This window comes from Peromyscus leucopus, chromosome 19, assembly GCF_004664715.2.
Source record: "Peromyscus leucopus breed LL Stock chromosome 19, UCI_PerLeu_2.1, whole genome shotgun sequence".
Lineage (NCBI taxonomy): Eukaryota > Metazoa > Chordata > Mammalia > Rodentia > Cricetidae > Peromyscus > Peromyscus leucopus.
The window spans coordinates 30547035-30571213 of record NC_051079.1 but is presented as its reverse complement, the minus strand read 5'-3'; the positions used below and the strand labels follow the sequence as shown (position 1 = coordinate 30571213).

The 24179-nt window shown below is 43.1% G+C and overlaps 1 protein-coding gene across 3 annotated transcripts in view; it reads right to left on the bottom strand.

The window, feature by feature from the left end:
• Window positions 1–24179, bottom strand: part of Sh3rf2 (SH3 domain containing ring finger 2) — a 103280-nt gene that overhangs the window by 47699 nt on the left and 31402 nt on the right. For all 3 annotated transcript variants that reach the window (XM_028881710.2, XM_028881707.2, XM_028881709.2), the window contains exons 3-4: window positions 2971–3240; window positions 885–980 (exon numbers count right to left, since the gene is read on the bottom strand). In XM_028881710.2, the coding sequence (XP_028737543.1) occupies window positions 885–980; window positions 2971–3240 (366 nt within the window). The remainder of the gene's footprint in view (window positions 1–884; window positions 981–2970; window positions 3241–24179) is intronic.

Below are 24179 nucleotides of genomic sequence, written 5' to 3'. Positions count from 1 at the left end.
CATCATTGCAATCTCTTCCCCGCTTTTCCACACAAACACACATTTTTAGAGCTGCTTTCAACTTAGTTCAACTTTGTTTCATTGTTTTATGTGTTTTCTAATATTTCATTCGTTTTAAGTGTCTAGTTCAGCAGGGTTAAGTGCATTCATATTGTTTTGGACAGATCTCCAGAACTTTCTCATCTTGAGGATTTGAAAAATCTATACTTATTCAATTTGTTGTCAACTCTACAATAAATCATATATTTTCCAATAATATCTAGTATTTCACAATATTATTAACATTTAAATGGTATATATAAAAATTTTCTGGCCCATAATAAAGAGTAGCCCTGGTGTAGTGGTGGTACACACTTTAATCCTAGCACTCAGGAGACAGAGGCAGGTGAATCTCTGTGAGTTTGAGTCCAGCCTGGTCTACACAGTGAGACTCTGTCCTTCCCTGACAAAGTGAGTCTTCACTGTTGATTATTTAGGTTATTTCTGCATTTCACTATTGTGTACAATGCTATGGTAAACATTTTGTGTGTTTGTATCAGCAACTCTACCTGTTTATTTAAATATTTCCTTATAGCCAGTTCTCAGATGTGGAATTGTTCATTGTTAAAGCAGTGCACACTTTAAGTTTTTTTTTTTTTTAAATATGGGTGAACTTACATTTCAATGTGAGAAATTTGACTACCTTAAACTCCAAGAAACAGTAGAAAATACCCATTTCTCCATATTCACCAGAACTGAGTGTCATTGTGTAGAATTTTTCTTTAGAGGTTCCAGTGAGTTCTAAGCCTCAGGTTAAATAGGAATTTCCCTCAGGCGTCACTGGGGCGGGCACACAGACGCTTTTGAGCATGCTTGAGTCAGCTGTAGATGGGAGACTCACATACCTCCACGAACAAGATGGGGAAGATGCCCACTTTATCTCCCAGCTTCCCTTCCGCCCAGTTCTCATCCACTCGGCTGATCACCGTGATGATGTCATCCTGAAAGAGAATGCCTCAAGTCAGCTCTACCCTTCACTTTCAGGTGATGAAATCTGTTCGTAGCAGGGAGCAAAGGGTATAGCTCTTGAGAAGGTTGTGTGGGAAATACCTCTGCCATCATAAAAGGCAGCGTTTGAGTCACCAAGATTTCCGAGAGGAATGGAAGGGATTTGAGGATCAGTGGAACCTGGTAGGAAAACTCAGAATATTCCAAGCAGAATCTGTGGTTTTCGTTTAAACTAACCTGATGGAGAAGTCAAGAGAGAAGCCATAGGTGATACAGCTCTCGCCTGGCAAAGGGGAATGACTTTCATTCTCATTTTGAAGACGTTTTGGAACTGACTCCGTTTTAATATGTCAAAAATAAAGCAGCTTTCATTCAAAAATTTCTCACTACAAAAGTTGCAGAAACATTCAAAATATCGATAAGAAAAACAAGTGAATTCTGTCCACCACGGTGTAGGTACGGCCACTGCTAATAGCTTGCTTGACACTTTTTCTAGATCCTTTTGTAGTAAGATAAAAGATATATGCATATGTGATTTAAATTCTTTTCAAGACATCCATTTATGCATTCAATAAAGTGCTTAAATCTTGGAAGTGAGCTGGAACAGTCAATTATAGCTATGAAGCCTCATCCAAATCAAAGTATGAGACCGAGCACCCCTTTGTGCCTTTTCCCACACTCTAGCATCCTGACCTCTGGTACTGTCCCCTCATTTTGTCTACTCTCCTACTTTATACAAATGATGTCTTACTTAATACCTTAATAGGACACTTTTTGTTACAAATCTTTCTCCGGTGTGTGTGATATATCCCATGGTGTGTGTGTGTGTGTGTGTGTGTGTGTGTGTGTGTGTGTGTGTGTGTGTGTGTAAGTCAGAGGACAACTTGTGGGAGTTGGTTTTCTCCTTGAACTACTGAGCTATCTCCCTAGCTCCCACACCCTCTGTCTGCTTTTTGTTCTTGTTTTTTTTTTTTTATTTCTTTTTATTTTATTTAGTGATCTTCCTGCCTCAGTATCTCAAATGCTGAGATTACAGACACGCACACAACATTTGCAGAGAGAAGATCTTTGGTTGAATTTGGACATGCTGGGTTTAGGACTACCCTAGATTTTTCTAATGAAGCGTCGGTGTTCCACGGTGATAGAATGGACAAAGTCCCCTGCTCTGGGCTCTTTGTCACACTTTCCCACTGATGTGTGTGTTTTCCGTTAGACTCCCAGTTCAACGGAAGGAGGGACATTGCTCCACCACTTTGTTCCCAGTGGCTGAACTGTCAGATGCGGGGAGGGAGTGATGAATCAGTAGTTAAGAGCACTTGCTCTTGCACAGGACCTGGGTTCGGTTCCCAGCACCCACACAGTGGCTCACAACTATCGGTCACTCCAGTTACAGAGATCCAATGCCCTCTTCCCGTTTCCACGGGTACCAGGTACACACATGGTACACATACATGCATGTGGGCAAAATACTCCCATACATAAAATGAAAGTATATTCAAATATATTTAAAAGAAATTGCTAAATGAATGGGCTTGTGGACTTTCGTTGAGGAATTATAACAGTACCACTTCATGTACTTACATGTTGACCTGTGACAGCAGCAACTAATAAGGTAACCCCAACTTAGGTTTCTATGAGGGGATTTGAACACCTATGGTACAACAAACCCTGAAAATACAGTTGAAGCCCCAATTAAATACTTTCTTCTATAAGTGTTACCATATGTCATTTCACAGCAATAAGACACTGACTGATACACAGTCCATGTAGTTGAAATCATACACACACATTGCTTCCATATGTGCGCGCGCGCACACACACACACACACACACACACACACACACACACACACACACGCTCACGCACACGCAGACGCATGCACATGTGCATTCATGTGTAACATGCATACTCTTTTAAAAAATCAGCAATCTTAAACAACGGACTGTGGCTTCTCCCATCGTCTGTCTGTGGTCTGCGTTTACCTTGAGGAAGGTCAGGCAGTCCTGGTTCTCACTCTTATCCTTGTCTCGAAGGTCAAAATTGTAGAGGGCCCTGCAGAGTGGTGGCGGCTGGGGCAGCTGCTTGATGACTTCCACGGAGCTGGCCGGGAAGATCCCACTGACCCCATTGATCTCCCCCTGGTACCAGTTCTCATCAAGCTGTCTCCGGAGGAGGATGACATCTCCTTTATTGAACTTCAGGTCACCAGGATTCTTCCCTCTGTAGTTGCACAAGGCCTTGGCTCGAGGCACCTGCAAATGGCACGGACCAGAAAACAGCAAGTGAGTGGAGGGCTGGAGGGCTGGAAGGTCTCACACCAGCTGCTAGTGATCGCTGTGTGTGGACCATCCAGCTCATTTGGTGTAGGTAGCTGCCTTATTTTCTTTTCCTGTCCTGTGATGAGGTACTCTGACAAAAATAATTTTAAGGAGAAAGAGCTCATTTGGCTCACAGTTCACGGTACCCACCACGATGGGGAAGGTATGGCAGCAGAAGCTGGAAGCAGCTGTTCACATCACAGCTTTGGTCACGAAACAGCAATGACCGCTTCCAAGTACTCAGCTCTCCTTCTCCATTTCACACAGTCCAGGATCATCTCCTGCCCAAGTCACGGTCCTGCTCACAGTTAAGATGGGTCTCCTCACATCGGTTAGTGTAATCAAAATAACCCTCATAGGTACACTCAACACCTGCTGTCCACCTCTTAGATGATTCTAGAGCCTGTCAAATTTTCAATGAACAGCAACCATCAGAGTAAGCCCCTCCTTTTTTTTGGACAAAGATTTTTTTTATTTTTGAGATTATAATACAATGACTACATTTCTCCCCTCCCTTCCCTTCCTCCGAATCTCTCCACTCTCCTCAAATTCATGGCCTCTTCTTTCAGCAGTTGTTTTTGCATGCACATCTGTATTCCCCAGTACAACCAGGTCAGTCCAGATGATGTTACTTGCATGCATGTTTTCAGTGCTGACTGTGGGGCATGAAACAACCAACTGGTGTGTTCTTCCCTGGGGAGGACCACCTCTCCTGCTCCCAGCATTCCCTGGTTGCCAATAGTTCTTTGTGTAGGGTTGAGGCTTCATGGGCTTTTCTCCATCCATTTTAGCATTCCTTAGCAACATCGTCGTTTAAAGTTTCATCTGTGGCTATATTTGATTGGCCCCACTTATTTCTAAGACCTATGCACTTTATTGAATATCTCTATCATCTATCTATCTATCTATCTATCTATCTATCTATCTATCTATCTATCTATCTATCTATCTCTATCTATATAATATCTATCTATCTATCTATCTATCTATCTATCTATCTATCTATCTATCTATCTATCTATCTATCTATCTATCTATCTATTTATCTGTATACCAGAAAGAATTTTAAATCAATGTTTATATGCATGTACCTTTTATCCCACTCCAAAGTTATCTGGAAAAACCAGTGGCATCATCCTTGTTCAGCTTTTATTTGGGTAGCATGTTGGTGAGACCTCATGGGAACAGCTTCTGATTTGAGTAGAAGACACAATCTCACAGCAAACTCCCTGATCCCCTGGCTCTTACATTCTCTGCCCCCTTTCCACAATGTTCCCCAAGTCTCAGGTGTGGGACATTTCTGCTCTATTCACCATATCTAGGAAATGGAAACAACATAGTAACCTTTTGAGACCGAAGTCTACCATCTCGTTTACTGAAGAAGCTGACTGAGACACCATGGTTTGGTCACTTCCCTAAGGTGACACACTTGGGGGACAGTAAATATCAGCAAACATCAGCTCTGAATGCAGGCTACCTGAGTCTAGAGCTTTTGTTCTTAATCCTGATAGCAGGAATGGGGTTTAGACTTGACTCACAGCTTTGTGAGTCTGACAGAGTGTCCTAGTCAGGGTTGCTATTGCTGTAATGAAATACCATGACCAAATGCAACTTGGGGAGCAAAGGGTGTAAACCCTTTGGATTACACTTCCATATCACCATTCATCATCCAAGGAAGTCAGGACGGGAACCTGGAGCAGGAGCTGATGCAGAGGCCATGTAGGAGTGCTGCTTACTGGCTTGCTCTCCATGCTTGTTCAGCCTTTTTTGGGGGGTTGGGGTTTGAGACAGGGCTTCTCTGTGTAGCTTTGTAGCCTGTCCTGGAACTCACTCTGTAGCCCAGGCTGGCCTCGAACTCACAGAGATCCACCTGCCTCTGCTTCCCAAGTGCTGGGATTAAAGGTGTGTGCCACCACTGCCCGGTCAGCCTGCTTTCTTATAGAACCCAGGAACTACCAGCCCAGGGTGGCACTATCCCCAATGGGCTGAGCCCTCCCATATCAGTCGCTAATTAAGAAAATGTCCTACAGGCTTGCCTATGTCCCTGATCTTATGGAAGCATTTTCTCAATTGAGGTTCCCTCCTATCAGATGACTTTAGCTTGTATCAAGTTGACATAAAACCAGCCAGTACAATGAGTCAGTGATTCTTTCTGAGTCCATACTGATTTTGCATTCTGGTTGTACCTCTCTCTCTCCTTGTGTGATTAAGTTTGTTTAATATTTTTTGAACTATGTTCATGTATAAAACAGGGTGTTAGTAGAATGTCTAACTCATTAGGACTTTTGTGAGCAATAAAGACTATCCATAATGCATTTACCATCTTGCCTAGAATATAATATGTGCTCAGTGAGTGTCTTCCTTTATTAGCATCATGTATAATGGGGAGCTGATGACACCAGTTCTGCGTGCTCCTCAGCACTGATGGGAAGAAAATGGAAGTGGAAACCACCTGCAAATAGGAAGTGGTTTGTGAGAAGCATAATTTGTCTCCAGCCTTCTTCAGAAACTGTAGACCTCATGAACATTTGGATCATTAGGAAACTCAACTGAGACAAGGAAACAATTACTCAGGAATCAATCATAGCTTTTGAAAAAAAATAAATCAGCTTGTGAATCATCATTTGTCAGATCAGTCATCTGCCTAAATAATTTATTCAGTCAAATGTTCTCTCTCTCTCTCCCTCTCCTCCTCCTCTCCCTCTCTCTCTCTCTCTCTTTTTCCTAATTGAGACTGTTTTCTCCACATAGGCATAACCTCAGTGTGGTCTTATTTGAGGTTGGCTTGGCACACTGAAAGTTCTAACAACTTGGGTTCCAACAAAAGCCTTTCTCTCACCTGAGATATTTGTGTGTGCTTTTCTGGGCAGTGGGATGTTTATATGCAATGGCTCCCTTGCACTGGGATATTTTGCTGTTCCCAGGTGAGTAGGATGGCTTTAATTCAGGTCTTCCTGAATTTTCTGGCTCTAGGACGCTCATTTGAAAATGGAATTCCAAGTAGATTGTAGAGAGGAGAGCTCGAATCCCTTTGGCGATGGGGTAACTGAGCTGTGGATATTTTAAGGAGAGCCTGGGGCTGAGAGAAGTACAAGGGCACAGCTCACTGTGGGGAAGGAAACTGGAGGGCAAGTGAGCAAGACGTGGAAGTGGTTAAATAAGGTATTACAACACATTCACTTGGTGAGGGCTCTGTCATCATTAAAGGAGATAATATTGATCTATAACCTTTAGCGTGGAGCATCACTTTCAATATATTGTTCAGTGTAATAATAGTCAAAGACAGTTGTGCAGACTAGGTTTTCATCACATATCAACTTATCTGCTTGGGGAAATGTTAGATATCTGCTCCTCAGGACACTGAGATTATTTCCAAGGGCCAATGTTTTTGGGTATTGAATTTTCTCCTAAGTGTTTAGTTCTGGTTTTAAACTCTTATAACGAAGTGGTTATGTTGCCTATTAAAGTTAGTCGAAATTGGGGGGAAAAGAATGGAGTAAAGCTTACTGGTGAGGTGTGTGTAGCTATGGAAGGCATCTGGAAAGAAAATTAGCCAAATTGATTAGGAAAAGTAATTACGACCTGCCTTGAGGAAGATGCCGTTTCAGGAACCAGCATGCAGGAGGCTGGGAGCAGAGGATACCCAGGAAAAAAAATAAGAATCTGTGAGGCATCCTGGTTTGGAGACACTAGGGATCAATACCTGTCCTTCCAAATTCCTTCCCTCCAATTTTCCATCAAAACACAAGCCACAGTTTTCTGGGCAAACGACTACGTGGGATACTGGTTGGTTACACTTTTCAGTCTTCCTGGCAGCTGGAGAGTGTCTTCCCTTCCCTGGCTCCATCCTGCTGTGTGGGATGCAGCAGGAGCTCTGACAGCCATCTTGAATCATGAGGATGAAGGCCACTTCTAAAAGGGGAAAGAGGCTCTGCTATATTGCCCTGACTACTTCACTTTTAAACTTTTATTTGAAAACTACATAAACTTTTATCTTAAAGCATTATTCTTCTGGATTTATGAAAGGAAAAGAATGAAATGATAAAAAAAACAAACAAAAAAAAATCCAGGCCCTTTACACAATAATGGTAATATATATAATAGTATTATTTTTCGTACGTACCAGATACCCTTACTCCATAACGTATTTTATTTAATTCTCACAGCAACCATTGAAAAAAATATATAAATAAATTCAAATTTCAAAACTTAGAAAACTTGAAATCGGAAAAGTTAAAATTGCCCAAATTCACAAAGTGAGGTGCAGTGGATTCAGGTTTTGAACCTAAGAGTCTCTTTAAGCCCACAGTCTTAATCATTAAGCTCATGTTTCTCAAAATAAAATTTGTAGTTTACAGGTACCAGAAGTCTGGAAGATGTTGAAAACACATATCCCAGACCCAAGCCCTGATTTATTTGCTTAGTCTTTCTTGGAGTAGGATTTTTTTTTTTTTGTATCTGCGTTTTAATTTTTATGAACCTTTCTTACCATCTAGGTTTGATGCTACTCATCTGAGCTACATCTTTTCCTAAATCAAATAGGGGCAATGGAGATTTGATATAAGCTTGTAAATTACTAACCCACTTTCTTCTTTTCCTTCCGGGAAGATATTTCTAGCGCAAGTGGCATACGCATTTTAATGAGGACCGAGGGAGTGTATTAAAGCAAAGTTATATTAAAGCGCCTAAATTCCTTTGAAACTGCCTCAACTTTGGAAGTCCGCGTTGGTGCTAATTGTCTCCCTCTTCCTCACTTCTTTTCTCTATTCCTCCTCAACACGAGTAAGCACTGTGGACATGAATTACAGAGTCTATATTCAGCAAGAGGCTTTCCATCTTCGTCCTTCCTTCTGGATAATATGTCCCCTGTTTATTCTTGGGACTCCCATTATAGTGACAGAAAACACTGTCTTCCATGTGCAGCCAGGGTGGAGGGAGGCAGGAGGGGATGGTGAGGGAGAGGGGTGGGGGAGACAGAGACCGACTCTGGAGGGAGGAGGAAATGGACACTCTTCAGGGTTCTTTCAGGTCACTGAAGTTTTTCTTACATCATGGTACTGAATTTTTCATCTGTTAATCTCAGTCCTGTGGCCCACAACCCTGTGAAGTAAGTGGTGTCACCCTAATAATGATTAAGAATTTCTGAGATGGTAAATGTCACCAGACAAGCTCCTCACCCAGCCAGTGTACACCGGGTCCAAGAAAGATGGGCTCCTCTGACCCCAAAGCCCTGGTGATTCGGCCACACTCTTCCCATTCCAGCTAGAGTCACCAGAGTGTTTTCCCATTATAAAAGTCACTGGGACTGTTTAGTAATCAAAATCTGAATGCAGTGTGAAGGCAATTGCCTTGATGTTGGCTGCATTAGCATGAATTATTGAACTCCAGAGCCCTCATGTAAAAGCTAAGCACCTGAAGAGTCTCAGATGGTTGATTCTATCCGGCCCTCCACTGTTCCCTCCAGGGAAAATGACTCTAAGTTCTGCATCAGCTATTACCCGTTGTGAGCTTGGCACCAGCTTTTATCGCTCATAATTTTTTTTTGTCTCTGCAGGTGCAGGGGTGTGGGATGTGGTGGGGAATAGAGTGGAAGACTCAAAGGTCATTATCCAACTTTGTCATGGTGTTTGATGGAAGAGCAGATAATCCATCTTGTAATGGAAGCTATATGTGCCTAAAAAGCGTTCCTTTCTTTGCGATTCAAAAACCGACCAACCAACCAACCAACAAACAAAAGCTACAGGATTGTTCCTGAGACCTGTCGGCTTAGTTCTCTTTTTCAGTTGGCTTGAAGCCCCAGGGCCGTGATTTGGGTGGCTGGACAATGGACAGAGCTCAGAAATAAACAGTGGTATGCAGAGGTAACAGTAACACAATTGGGCTGTCTCTCTGTGTGTGAAGCAATCCCTTGCTGAGGAACCTTCTGCTTGTCTTCATCTTTGGGCAGACACATAATAACATTTGGTCTAGTCACACCTCACATTGGGTCATGGGGCCCTTGCCAGCCAGAGAGAACAGATTCTGCTGCTCCCCAAAATGGACGGTAGGGGGCAGGCATAAGCACCATTTCGGGCCAACTAGTATCTTTCTTGAGAATTGATGTTTAAATGGAGGAAGACTAATTCTTACTTTTGGATCATGAACCTTATTCTTGTAGCCCTCTGATGTCTGGATCAGATATTACACGCAAACTGTGGTGTTATTTCTTAACCGGTAGATATGCCTCCCTGAGAGAAGCCACAGGCAGTACCTGAACCAGAGATTAAGTGAAACAGCGGCTAGTCTGTTTTCCATTGCTATCACTGGAAGTAACGCAGTAATTTATAAAGCAATTATAAAAAAAAATTATAAAGAAAACAAATTATTTAGCTTGTGGTTCTTGAACTTCAGAAGTGCAGTGTTGGTCTCTGTTTGGCATCTGGATAAGGACATGCAGCAGGCATCACATGGTGAGAGAGCGAACAAACGAGAGAACTCACCGACTGCTCCCTCTTTCTGGTAGGCTACAGTCTACGTTCATGTCACATGCATCTGTTTCCCCCCTACTCATTAAGACCGCACTTTCTCTTCTCAAGGCCCCCTTTTTTGTTTTATGATTTATCTCCCATATATACAAATATAAAAAATTAAAATACAGGCCTTTCATATGAAAGAATACATGGGGTGTTTATCTTTCTTTGTCTAACTACCTTCACTTAGCACTATGATTTATAGTTCAATCCATTTTTTTCTGCAAATGCCTTTATTTTGATTTTATTTAGGATTGAATAGGAATGCATCGTATATGTGCTCTATTTTCTTTATTCATTCATCTGTTGATGGACATCTGGGCTGGTTTCATTTCTTGGATTATTTTGTGGATTAAAAAAATCAAGAAGTATGGATTTGCGAGTATTGCTGTGGTTGGGCAAAGAGTTCTTTGGGTACATAAGTATCATACAGCCGTATTATATGGTAGAAGAACATGTATGTTTCAGTCAAGTAAGATACTGGTTTGTATTTCAGCTTTTGTGACTTTGGCTAAATCAAGGCTTCCCTGATCCCTAGAGCACAGCATTAAAAAATTAGAGTCAATGCTTCTATTCCCTATGCTCACCACACTCCAGCAAGCTGGGTTATCCAAACCTTACACAATCTAATAAAAGGTCTAAGGCAGGTGGTGGTGGTGCACACCTTTAATCCCAGCATTCAGGAGGCCAAGGCAGGCAGATCTCTGAGTTCGAGGCCAGCCTGGTCTTAAGAGCGAGTTCCAGGACAGCTATACAGATAAACCTTGTTTTGGAAAGAAAAAAAAAAAAAGGTCTGACTTTTTGCTCTGGGAGGTAATGTCTAAGATATTAGACTATGGTGCTTGCTCAGAGAGATTTGGAGGTCTCAGGCCACATTTGAATCAGGTGTGCCCAACCTTTTACATAATAACATGACAATGTCATCTACAAAATTCATACTCAAGGACCATACAATTGAGTTACAAACAGAAAATCTCTCTCTCTCTCTCTCTCTCTCTCTCTCTCTCTCTCTTTCTCACACACACACACACACACACACACACTCGTGCACGCACACACTCACACGTGCACACATACACCTGCACACACAAGTCTCACAGTGTTTTAAATGAATTTAGGATTTTGTGCTGGTTTGCATGCGTAGGTTTGACACACTGCTGAATAGTCAAGGTAGCAACGTCATTAATGCTGGAATGAGGACAAGCAGAAGAAACTGATCTCTGGAGGAGCTGGAGACTATGGTAAACTCATAGGCGGCAGTTGCCTTACATGGCTCCAGTGAGATTCCAGACACAGTCTCAGGTGAGCATCCCTACAGGGCAGATTGTCTTGAGTCACTCACTGAAGGGGAAACAGGCATGCCTCTCTGCCTTTGTGGGGGGTGGGCCTGTGGAAGCACTATACGGCACCCTTTTTGGACTCTGCCTCATGTGCCCCTTTCCACTGCTTATTTTATTCTGTATCCTTTAGCTGGAATAGACCAGCTTCACCAATTCCCAGTGACTTGTTGATCTGAAGGTGTCCTGGGGCCCTTGGACACACTTCCTTATGGTTATGTCGAAAGGACTAATGAGACAAACCATGCAGATTCTTTAGTGGAATGTGTGGCAATAATAAATACCACATAAATCAGGATGCTTAGAAATTCTTGCCCAAAGGACGAGAAAGGAGGAAACAACCTGATGTTAACACCTCCTGACTTGTCTTTCTCAGCTCTATTTGTCATAAGTTTGTTTTTCTTTCAACAAGTATAATTGGAGAATCCATCATGCCAGGCGTTGTACAAAACCTTTGATTGATCTTATAGTCCACTTGGTCAAACAAAAAGCAAATGTATATGAAAAAAATTGCAAGTTAGAGTACCTTCTATGAAAGAAAAGATTAGGGGACCGAGAGTCCTTGAGATAGGAAGGAGGCAGCAAGGAAGATTAGCATTGTCCTTACAGCTGTATCTAAACCTCCACTCTCTCTATTCATGTGTGTCTGTCTGTCTTTCTGTCTGAGGCCCTTTGTTCTAGCCTCCACCTCAGTACAGGGACATCACAGGTCTCCTTTATGTACCCATTTCCTGCCACGTAGAGACATGGTATCCTTCCTCCCAATTCCAAGACACCAGCCAAATACTCAGCCCTCTTCCTCTCTGCCCTCCAGCCCCCCCCCCAATTTCCTGAGTGCCTGTAGCCAGAAGGGGAAGGGGAAGCAGGGGTTTGTGTCATGTGGGCAGAGAGCAGGCTGCTCAATCTGTCCCTGCCTTTTGAGGTCTGCCATTCATGTATTTTTTTTTTGTTTTCTCCTGAAACATTTCCCCAAGTTTGATTTGGAGTGGTTTCATTAATCTACCATTGAGGATAATGCGAGATGTCCATGGCCGTGTCTCAGGCTCCAAAGACAAGCTGGTTCTCAGCCAATAACTTGGGATTGTTTTGGATGTGGGCTATGTGCCAAATCCTGATGATGGTCAAAGAGACAGCATTGAACTCCTTAGAAACCAACCACATGTGCCTCTCACCATCTCTTCCTTTAGGAGGGCAGAAGGCACCCCTGGGTAGATAGGTGTTGAGGATGTCTTTCTGTATGCTGTGAGTGTGTTGCTCTGATTGATTGATAAATAAAATGCTGATTGGTCAGTAGCCAGGCAGGAAGTATAGTATAAGTGGGACAAGCAGAGAAGAAAATTCTGGGAAGTGGAAGGCTGAGTTAGGAGATGCTGCCAGCTGCTGCCATGAGAAGTAAGATGTAAAGATACCAGTAAGTCACAAGCCACGTGGCAAGGTATAGAATTATAGAAATGGGTTAATATAAGATATAAGAACCGGATAGCAAGGAGCCTGCCATGGCCAAACAGTTTATAAGTAATATAAGTCTCTGTGTGTTTACTTGGGTCTGAGCGGCTGTGGGCCTGGGTGGGACTGGAGAAAACTCCAGCTACAGGTAGGAGGTGCCCTGCAGCCTGAAAGACTGGGAAAGCATCATTTCCCTCAGGCTAGGAAGCAGATCTGCTCTCTCCCATTATTTCTGTTTCTACAGCAAGCTTTTCCAACAAGTGTGGCATGCTTCAGATATGTATTTTTCCATGTGGCTGGAGAAATGAGCCAAACTTATCATGCAGAGTGAGGAAAAAGAAGCTAAGTGGCCATCCTACTCTACCACCTTTCCCCTAGCTTAAGAAAATACAACATCCTGGCTGCTCTCCTCTGGCTTTATCCCCTAACTTACTGCTCCCCATCACCTCCATGTGGAGGCATCTGGAACAGTGAATGACAGCAGAGCCCAGGCAACAGCAGGGCATTTCTGAGAATGAGGCCATCCAGGCTGAAGTGCTAGAGGTGGGCTCTATGTGGAAACCAGAGCTCGCTCACCATGTCCTTGGATGAAGGAGTAAATTCTCTGCACCCAGTTTCTTCTGATTAAAAAAAAAAAGTGATTAAAAAAAACTATTTCCTCCAACTCTAAAGATAACAGAGCTTTTAAAGGCGAAAGACTCTAGAAGTATCTTTAAAATCCTCTCCCCACAAAGGTAATGGGTGAGATGAAATCTAATTGTCCCAATGATTCATGTTGGACTGGAGTCATGGGTCGAAGGCAGTTCAGTTTGTTATTCTGTTTTTATGTATGTTTTTGGTCCTTCTTGGAATTTCCAGTGAGGGTGTCACCACCAGGACAGGCTATGGTGGCAGGGAAAGAAACAGTCATAGCCCCTACAACCCTGGAACAGACCACGCGGGGAAAGTGACTTTTGAAGAGAGGTCTAGCTCTCTTCAATGTTTCAGTGCAACTGGAAACATCTGTTGTAACAAAGTTACGTGTCTTTGAGACTTGCATGTGTGTGTACACACCGATGCCTGTGAGTATGAGGTGTGGTCTCCTAGGGGACTCTAAATCCGGGTATGTGGACATTGCAGATGAACCACCACAGGACCTATTAAGACATACTCTTCTGCATCTTCTTTTTCTTCCTGCTAGATTGTACCTCTTGTTTTGTGTGAGCCATCCTATACGTCTTCTAGTACAGCACTCATCTTGTCTCCCTGAGTTGTAATTGCTAGCTCATTTGTCCGCATATCAGACCGAGTTCTGTTCAGCAAACACTAACTTATTTACCTCATCCTCTCTGTACCTGGCAGTGATATGTACACTCATGCAGTCAGCAGACATTTTTTTTTTTTTTGAGTATCCACAATAGTAAGACGGACCCAACTTTTGCCTTTATGGAACTGACATTCTACCAGCGCCTAGTAAACACTCATTAATTTGTTGAACAAGTGAGTGGTCAAGTGAACATTTAAACAAGCCGTCCCTCTTGAGCACCATTCAAATTCCGGCATTTTGTTTACAGCATTTTCCCCTATGAAACCACATCATACACAGCTAGTTATTTCCTTGAAAGTGGGGACTAAACAGACATGCTAACCACAGACAAATATTGCATTTAAAAAAAAAACTGCCCATTGAAAAGGTGCCATCATTTTGAACGTACTTTTGAATTATATACCTGTTCAAGGTTTTCTAGAGGCATCTGCCTTGGGGATTCTTGCTTGTAGTGGACATTTTCTTTCCCAGCATGCCTCTCTGCATTAAGTCCCTGATCTCCTGAGCAGGCAACCATGCTGAGTGACAGAAGCTGACAGATGGCAGTTTCAGTGAAGGGAGCAGGCAACAACAAGGACCTATCTTTTTCCGCCGATTCAGAACATTGAAATCCAATTTCTTGCTAGCCACATGCTCCAAAGAAAGCAGTTCTCAGCACCTGTTGACCTGAGAGGCTTCAAGCTCCTATCCGTGGGCTGGGTGTCACTGACACTCCTCTGCCATGACAGGGAACAGGTTGGCATGAGGAAGTGGCCCTCCCAGTCTTGTCCCTGTGGCCTGACTTTGGGTGGGCCTGTCTCCTATGACAGAGAATAGTAGCATTCAAAAGTCACACCAGATCCGCGTCGCTCTTTGTTGTGGGTAGGCATTTCTTGGCAAGTATGTCCAGGGTCTCTCCTGTTCTCATTCCTTTCACACACACTCAAAACAATATGTAAATTAACCTTTGCCGAAAGGCTCGGTTTGAGTACGTGTCCAATTTTCCCAGTGCGAGCATTCCTGCCTTGTTTACCTATGTGACGTCACTGAAGCTGTTCCAAGGCACCTGTGCAGGGATCCTTGAATTGACACTCAGAGGTGAAATACCGCCACAGCCCAGCACCATTGCCGTTCCACAGCAGGACTTTAAAGTACAGTTTGCATCGCACTTTTGTACCCCGGTCACTTGGTTCTAGATGCAGCACTGTATGATGTTATTATGCCCATGTGGCTGTGGGAGAAACTGAGGCATGAGGACATGTGACCTGGCTCAGCTCACACTGCTGAGTTTCTTCTGTTCGTGTCCACCATCTCTGGGCATCTTCCTCTCACACTGCCCGCTGCAGTCCCTTGGAGCTTCTTTTTGTACTCCTTATGACTCAGGATTTCTTATGTCTTAAGTACTTTCTAGAATGTTCTCCCCCTCCTCTTCCTCTACTGCCCAACTGCTACTTGTTTAGGTCTCGGCTTAAACATCACACCCTTGTTAAGGATCTTCTCACTTGCCTTAATGACATTCTCCACCATGGCATCTGCCAATTGGCATTAAAGTGTCTTGTGTATTTACCTGCCTCTTTCACTAGACTAGATTTAGTAGGGTCTGAAAGTTTTGTTTATCTCTCTAGCGTTCCTAATGCCTAACACAGTGTCTGACCCAATAAACGTTTTTAAAACAAAGGAATTCATTAATGATGACATCTTAACCTCAAAATTTCCACATTGTTTCCTACTACAAATCCCAAATATCCAGTCCCTGTAAACTGGTTGAGGTTTCTTTCATTTAAAAAAAACATTTCTTTGCATTTATGTATGTGTGTATCTGTGTGAGTGTAGATGCCAGAAGAAGGAGTCTGGTCCCTCGGAGCTGGAGTTACAGGAGGTTGTGAGTTGCCCCATGAGGGTGCTGGGAACTTATTGGGGGATTTATCAAGGCAACTCCATCTAGTTAAAAAGGAGGTTTATTTTGGGGGTAACTTACAGCCAGTAAAGGGATTGGTTACAGGATCCGGGAGAGGTGGAGTACTGTCCAGCGGAGTTCTCTGGAGAACTCTGTTTGGTCTACCATCCAGCATCCAGGATTACAGGAAACCAAGAGACTGGGCACATCCGGATCTCGGGTCTTAAGGGCTCCCATCTTGACCCCACTCCAGGGGCAGGTCATAGGCAGTCATGGGAGTTACCGGAAGCCTCATTGGGGCAGTACTTCCAGGTCAAAGCTGGAACAGCTACCACTACAGGAGGTGATCTTAGGTCCTCTGGAAGAGCAGCAAGTGCTCGTAACTGCTGAGCCATCTCTCAGGTCCCATTTGTTGAGATTTTTTTTTAGGAGCTGGTTAAGTTCCTGCTAGAATTCTCCATGGGGTGAATCATGTACTCTGACATGTCCCATCCCCAACCCCCAGACTTTGCAAAGTGTCACAGGAGCAAGCTGAAACCTGCTTAGTGTGCTAGGTAATATGCTTTCTGCACCCATGCCAAGACAAAAATACAGCAAGGAAGAAACCTCCAGAGACACCTGCAAGAAAAAGGTATTCTGGAAGCAGCAAGCCTTTTTAATAGCTGAGCTTTACGGATAGCACAAATTCTCTCAATTTCCATCTGAGGAGGCAGGAAAGAGCCAGGCTGCTTGCATGCTGGGGAACTGCTGGCCCTTTATCACATAGTGAAAGCTCTCCTTATAGCATCTAATCACCTTCTGTAAACACAGATGCTGCCACTCAAAACAGACAGGAGTAGAATTTGGCGCATACTGCTTGCGTCTCTTATATGACCTGAGCATGCATGTAAAACTAGGTGCAGAGTGTTCATCTTTGCCATTTAGTGTACATGGGGGAAAAAATTGAGGTGACAGGCATCAGAGGAGCTGTTGAAACTTCAAGAAGCACCGCTGGTCAATAAACTTGCTACTGTGAGGGGAACCTGCTGTACAGTGAGTAGTACTTGCCTTGTAGGGAGTCCAATGTAAGAACTGAATTTCAAATTTTATTTACTTCAAATCATGTAAATAAAGACAGGCCAAATGTGCTACTGTATAGGATGCATATGTTTGTACCTGTCTGTTACAAGAAATTCAGGGACTGAAGAACATATCCAGTGATGGCCCAGGAATGCAGTAGGTGAACATAACCAATGATGCCCAGGGATGCAGTAGGTGAACATATGCACTGATGGCCCAGGGATGCAATAGGAAAATTTCAGGAGGTTGGAGAGTCTCAGGGAAATCTAATCTTTGTGTGTGAAAAACAAGAGTAGGTTTGTTATGGGGGTAAACCTACAGATTTAAGAACTTAAGAGTATTGACCAACTGCAACAGATGGAACTTGGTGGATCCTGATTCAAGTAACATCTATCAAAAAATTACAAAGGGCCAGTGAGATGGCTCAGTGTTTGAGAGTGTTTGCTGCCAAGACTGAATGTTCATATGTGATTATGATATGGAAGTTGTGTTCAAGAGTAGATCTTGATCTTTCAAAGGCAACTGCTCAAATGCTCACTTAGAAGATGCAAGAGTATAGTGTATGGGTTTTGCCTCAATTCCATTCTAATTGGAGGACAGTGGATGGAGTGTAGATGGTCTATGAAAGACCATCAGATTGACAGCTGTGTGAGTATGTGCTTGAGTACTCAACATTCCTTATTATTGTTTTCAAATTATTTACAAATTCTCATAACAAAAAGCTTTCAAAAATCAGAGGAATTGTCAGTGCTGATAAAGGTATGCACAGACACTTCTCTTCTGGAATTCTGGGAGCTTAAAATGTTGGAGTGGTAATTTGTGTACATTAGGCAAGATCTAAACTACCTATTGCCATGGACCTGGTAGCCTTAGTTTTGTGAATTTTTCCTGTAGAATCATGTTAGAATTCCTGGAAGCAATTGTGTAGAGCAGGTTGTTTAATAGCAGACTGAAAGCCTAGACTGGTGAACTGGCCTAGACTGTCTTTGAACCTTGGGTTTTGGAGTTACATTTCATTCTCCCATTTGTTGTTTGGGTCCAGGTTTCTCACACATGAAGTAAAAGGAATTATCAGTATGCTTCTCATGGCTGCGAGCTCTCAATAGGACAGTACATGTTAAGTACCTGGAAGAGGGAAGCACTCTATACATTTCTGCTACCATTACTTTCTTTGCATCATCCCTATGTTCTCATCTCAATCCTCTGATAACCCCTGTGAGTTGATACTGTTGCTGTCTATCCACAGAACAGATGAAGAAGTTATGTCTTGAGAGTGGTGAGTTGGAATCATCTTCCCTGTGCTTATGTGAACCAATTGCTGAATTTTCTTGAAAGTTTCCAGTTGACTGACAGCATGCTGATTGCTTGAAGGCAGGAGAGGTATTGATTGATGCCTTGGAAATGAACAGATGTGGCATCCCCCTGAACCACTTGTTAAACTTTCAGACACAGAGATCAGTTGGGTTACATGTCTTAGGCCCCATGACTGCACATGACTAAGCACACATGAATTGTGTGGCTGTGTATGAACATGCTTCATTTAAGTCAGCTCTTCCTTGAGTTAAATCTTGGGACAAAGTTACTAAGCTGAACACCATAGCACTAGAGAAATGACGCTCACATTTTGGAGTATACCAGAATCATCTTGGGGTTATTCAAACAGGTTGCTCTCCTCACCTGTTTACTTATGCAGTAGGTCTGAGGTGGGACCCCAAATTTAAACATCTTACCAGTTCCCAGGGATGTAGTTGCTGGCCCAGAGTCACACACCTCTGAAGGTGTGTATTGTGCATCTTGTCATAATTCTATTGAGGTCTCTACAGAGACCAATGTGATAGGAAGAATCTGTGTCCCCAGAACCCTGAGCATAGGAAGACAAGAACTGACTCTCAGTGCCTCTCTCTCTAGCTAACCCTTATTTAACTCTGGCAGGTGTCCCAGGAGCTGGAACCTCTCTCTACACATAACAGTAGGCAAGTGAAAAAAAATAAACATTTCAAAGTCTATCTTTAAATCCTGGCAGAAAGTTGCCCTATAATTACCCCAAGTGAACTAGTTATAACTTCTCTCCTATTGAGACAGAATTATGTGATTGCTCACCCTGTCCCATGGGATTCAACACAAGAATTTAGAGCTGATTAAAACACACACACACACACACACACACACACACACACACACACACACACACACACTCCTTCTGGCTCCCAAATATTATAGAAACATAACCAGAAAAGAAAATGAGACAAACTCTGAATCGATGGCATGTTTCCTGAAATGATGGCTGCATTTTTCTAAGTAGCTTCTGTATGCAAATGCATAAAGACTCTCTTGGGACAGCCATGGCATCTAGAAACACTTAAGAGGTGACCTGACACTCCAAGTTTGTGCTATTAGCTTTCCCTGCAAAAATTTCCTCTCAAGTAACACGAGCCAAAGTCTTAGAAGGAAATGGACAAGACCAATGGGCTTCAGTGGTCACTTTTACAATCTCTCATTTGGGAGACAGAAAAGGCACCCTCCGCTTAAAATGTACCAAAGGCCTTTATCATTTGTACTTGTGTGGACTTAGGGAGTCAGAGAACATGATTCTAGAAATAGGAGCTCTTAGAAATAGACCGTTGGTTGGTTGGTTGGTTGGTTGGTTGGTTGGTTTGCTTTTCAGTTCTGGGGAATCAAACCTTGGTCTTGCAAATGCAAGCAAGCACTGACCACTGAGCTGTATCCGTAGTTCTGGAGTAGAATTCCTGCAGATAGTTGGAATCTCAATTTCTCGAGAGTAGGGAGTAAAACTTACTACTCATTATAAATCCCACATCCCTGAGCACATAATTGGTGTTTAATAAACTCAACACACACACACACACACACACACACACACACACACACACACACACGCACACGAAAAACTAACCCCTCCCCAAATCCCACAAAAAATAAAATATACTCAATAAATGATTATAAATCACTTATAAGTGACAAGATGCTGCTGTGAAAAGAACAAGGACTTTCTAGCCAGGGTGCTTTGCACTCAAATCCCAGCTATAGTGGGTGGTTTAAAAACAGTCATTTGTAGCCTCTTCCATACTTCACTTTCCCATCTGTAAAGGTTACAGAAGGTTAGACCAAATTTACCAAGTGCCTGTGTATGACCACACTGCTCTAGAGGCTGGGGCTAGTCAGTGAGTAAGTAGTCAGAATTCCTATGCACAAGATGTGTGTAGATATAACCCTGCCTCTCAGGAAGGCTAACGATAGGCTATAGATCAGTCTCCTGCCAATCATGCCTGTCAGTGCCTATTAGAGTAACACTTAGTGGCCAATCGCAACTGTGTCTCAGTGTAATGATGTACATATTCTAAGCCTCACAGTGATCTATGAGGGAGGGCCTTTTGCTCTCTCCCCTTGACAGAAAAGGGATATGAAATACAGAACAGGATTGGATGGCAGCCCCACAGCTGGAAAACAGCTGAGCCAGACACTACCCAGGGTATGAGAACACACAATGCTTTCTGTTTGCTTTTCTGTGTGCTAAGGTCCTGATGCTTCTGCATAAAGTTGGAACTCAAAACAAGTTTATCAGTGGGTTGGGTTCTAGCAGGGTTGCCTGAGACACACAGAATGTAGTTTTTGGGGGGCTTTCCCTCTGGGTAGGTGAACTAGACAGACATAGAGGGAACCAGTGTTTGTTTTTTGTTTTTCCTTGTCATGTTAGAGTAAAGGCAGCTAGGGTGGGTGCCGGATTAGCTGATTTGCCTGTCCTGTGTTGATATTAGAGGGGATCTGAGGTTCAAATCCCTTCTTCTCCCCTGCATGGCTGTGAGTCACCCGTGTCTGCAGGCGGTTTCCCATGGCATCTGCAGCTATCCCTTTAAGACAGGGGCTCAGCCAACCAAGAGGGGAGTCAGAGCTATGCCATGTCCAGCTATCCTTCTTCGAGCAGGTGCTGGAAAGTGCTGGCTCCCCAGGACTGACGTTGAGCAGCACTTCTGGAACCATCTCGTTAAAGTGGCTGTTGAGAAATGGAGCTCTAATGTCAGTCGGGAAGGACAGTGTCCAGGAATAGAATGGGACATTGCAAATGAGCTGTGAAAAACAAACCCAGTCCTTGGCCTTGCCGCTGGAGCCCAGATGTGCTCCTGCAGAAGCTTGGCAGAACGTGCACGGAAGGCGCTGCCTGCTTGAGCTGGGCATCCAAGTTTCTGCACACAGCTTGGCTGCAGGGTTTGGCTCTAGGTCCTGCAAAGCTAAGGTGGGCCCGGAAGGTTCAGAAGCATGATCCTTAACTAGGCTTCAACCAGCTCTAGTTCGAGTTTATGTGTTTAGTTGCATGGTTTGTGCAGAAACTCGACAGTTCATTGTAGATTAATGGGTTATTTTCTTTCCTTCCTTCTTTTCTCACCTGCGCCCCCCCCCATGCCCCATCTTTTTTGATAATATGTCATGTAGCCCAGGCAGGCCTGCAACTCACTGTGTTGATCTTGAACTTCTGATCTTCCTGCTTCTTCCTCTGAGTTCTGGGATTGAACCTAGTTTTTTTTTTTTTTTTTTTTTTTTTTTTTGCATCTGGGGTAAGAACTCTAGCCACCGAACATCCCCAGGCCCTGATTGCCACCTCTTTCCAGAATGAATTTACAAATGGCTTAGAAGCTTTGTTCTTTCCTGCTCCTTCCTCCACTCCCTTTTATTCTCTTCTCTTACTTACCCCACTTCTCAGACTAAAGCACACAGTGAAAGCTTGGTTTATGGTCTAACAGAAACGAGCATGGGCCCTGCTTCTTTTTATGTGTGTGATCCTGGAAACTTGGCCTCATTTTGCTGAGCCCTGGCTTGATCTCTTGTAAAGTGGTCATAATAATAAAATGGCCACATAGGGTTTGGAGGAAGATTGAATGAGGAAATGTATGTGAATAATGGACACATTACCTTACAAGCAGCATGACATTAATAAACTGTATATAAATATAAATAAATAAATATAGTATGTGTACATACATTTTCATTCTCTATTTTTCTTTTCTCCTTGCCCATTCTTTTTGATTCCTATTTATCTATGGCAGACAGACTCTAAGGTGGCCCCCATGATCCCTGCCACCAGCAAAGTTATTCATTCTTTGTGTGATCCCTCCCCCAGCTGTAGACAGGAACTGTGAATTTCGTCTAGCCATGAGAACAAAGCAAAAGCCATGAGGTCTCACAGCTAGGGTTAGTCCATGGTCACATCATTATGTGGTGATATTGTTGGAGCTATGTTACATGATATCTCCATGGCTGGTGGCTCTGAAGAAGTGCACAGACATGTTAGCTGGTTTGTATGGCAAGGAGCTGAGAATCATCTCTGGGAGCTTACAGTGGCCTCCAGTCAACACTAGTAAGTTATGGATATGCATACATGGATTCTAATGATATGAATCCATGCTCAGTTGTGCTTTCAGATGAAAACCCATCTTGACTGTTGTCCTAACTTCAGGGGATCCAGCTGATGAGGCTGTACAGGACTCCTGGTTACAGAAATGGGGAGCTTGAACATGTTCCCTCTTTATGCTTCTGTATTTGTGATGATTTGTTATACAACACAGAAAAAGAATGAGACACCTCCACATCCTTCAAACACCTTTGCTTTCACAGTCTCTTAGAAGGTGACAAACCAACCTGACTAAGGGGTAAAAATGAAGTAGAATTAAAGCCTTTACTATCCTGGTAGGATGCTAGAATGTTTCTTCATCTCCTTCCTTCCTTCCTTCCTTCCTTCCTTCTTTCCTTCCTTGATCTATTTTCTTTTTCAAAGGAGTTGATGCTAAAGTAAATAGCATGCTCAAGGTTATTGGATTGTGAGTAGTATAAGAAAAGTTCCAACAAAACCCATCTATCTCTGTCATCCATGCATCTTATTCTTTAGAGAGAAAAAGATCTGACTCACATCCTACTTCATGGTAGGTGACCTTGGCCTGTGTCCTCCCCTAAGATGAGGAGGATGGTAATAATATTAACTGTATGCTGTTCTCATGGGACTGAGAAAGAAGGCACATGTATCTGTAGTTAAGACGTACTAAACACACAGACTGTTAGTCTCTGATATTGCTACTTCTCTGTCTACATCTTCTGTCCTAACTGTGGGGCTGGTATCTCAGTCTGCCCATCCTAGATGTGAAAGCCTTGACAATCAATGCTCTGCTAGAGTCAGGCAAAACCACAACATTTGCTTCTTCAGTACTTGATACCTAGCACATGGCAGGCTATTGCTGGCATTCCGCCAGTTCTTGTGGACTGACTGACAGGGTGTTCCAACACCTACATTCTTATTTTATAACCTGGGTACTTTATAGTTCTATTTAGTCTCTCTCATCCCAGTGATTGGCACAGTATTAATCAGTAAACATGAACTTTGGGGCCACTGGAGAGCTGGGAGACCATGAAAAACGACCCATCTACTCTAGATTTCAGTTTCCATGCCTGCCATCTTGGTACAGTCATTCTGAAGGTGAAACGATGCACATTTACTGGCCACTCATCTCTTCCCTCAACTAGCTCCCACAACCAGAGCAGCAGTCTTATGACATCAAAATCCAGGCAGACTACTGTCTTTTGGCTTGTTGCTTCAGTTTCTTGCAAATCAATAAATCCAACCAGCCTGCTTTTGGTGGTAGAAAAAAAATTTCCAAGCTCAAGGGCTTAATTTTTAGACAGAACAATTATGAGTCTCTGTAGGGCTTTCAAGTTCTATGGCAGCCATGAAGGTGATAGTCATAGGTTGCTTTGGGCTGGATTTATAGTTTCTTGGCAGAGAAAGCAGATCTGGTCAGAGAAGAAGCAGTCCAAGCCAAAAGAACCCCAAAGGCGACAGAGTGCTGAAGCTTGACAGGCCTTGGAACACAGTGCCCATTAATATTCCTGATGACTTGAGAATGACCCAAAGCTCACTTTCCTCTATTTTCAACTTCTCTGGAATAATGTGAAGATCAAATTGCATTTGTAACCATGTCAGTGAAAATTACATGCTCATAAGTTATTGGAACTTCTTCTAATATACACCCAATCTATAATGTTCACTTCCCTCTTAGAAAATGTCCCCGTGGCACAGAACTCATGCTGTAGCCTGGGAACAGACAGATCTCCTTGTTTTTTTACTGACTCTCTTTTCAGTTTGTTAGGGGAACAGAGGGTCCAGCGGATACTTCAGTGCTAGCCCTGACAGGCAATGGGAATGTGGGCAAACAAGTCACATACTGTTCTCACGTCTTCATTTCCTAGCCTTTAAAATGTTCTAAATAAAGAAATCAAGATACTAGAGCAGTGGTTCTCAACCTGTGGGTTGCAACCCCTAGGGTATGGTGTGGAAT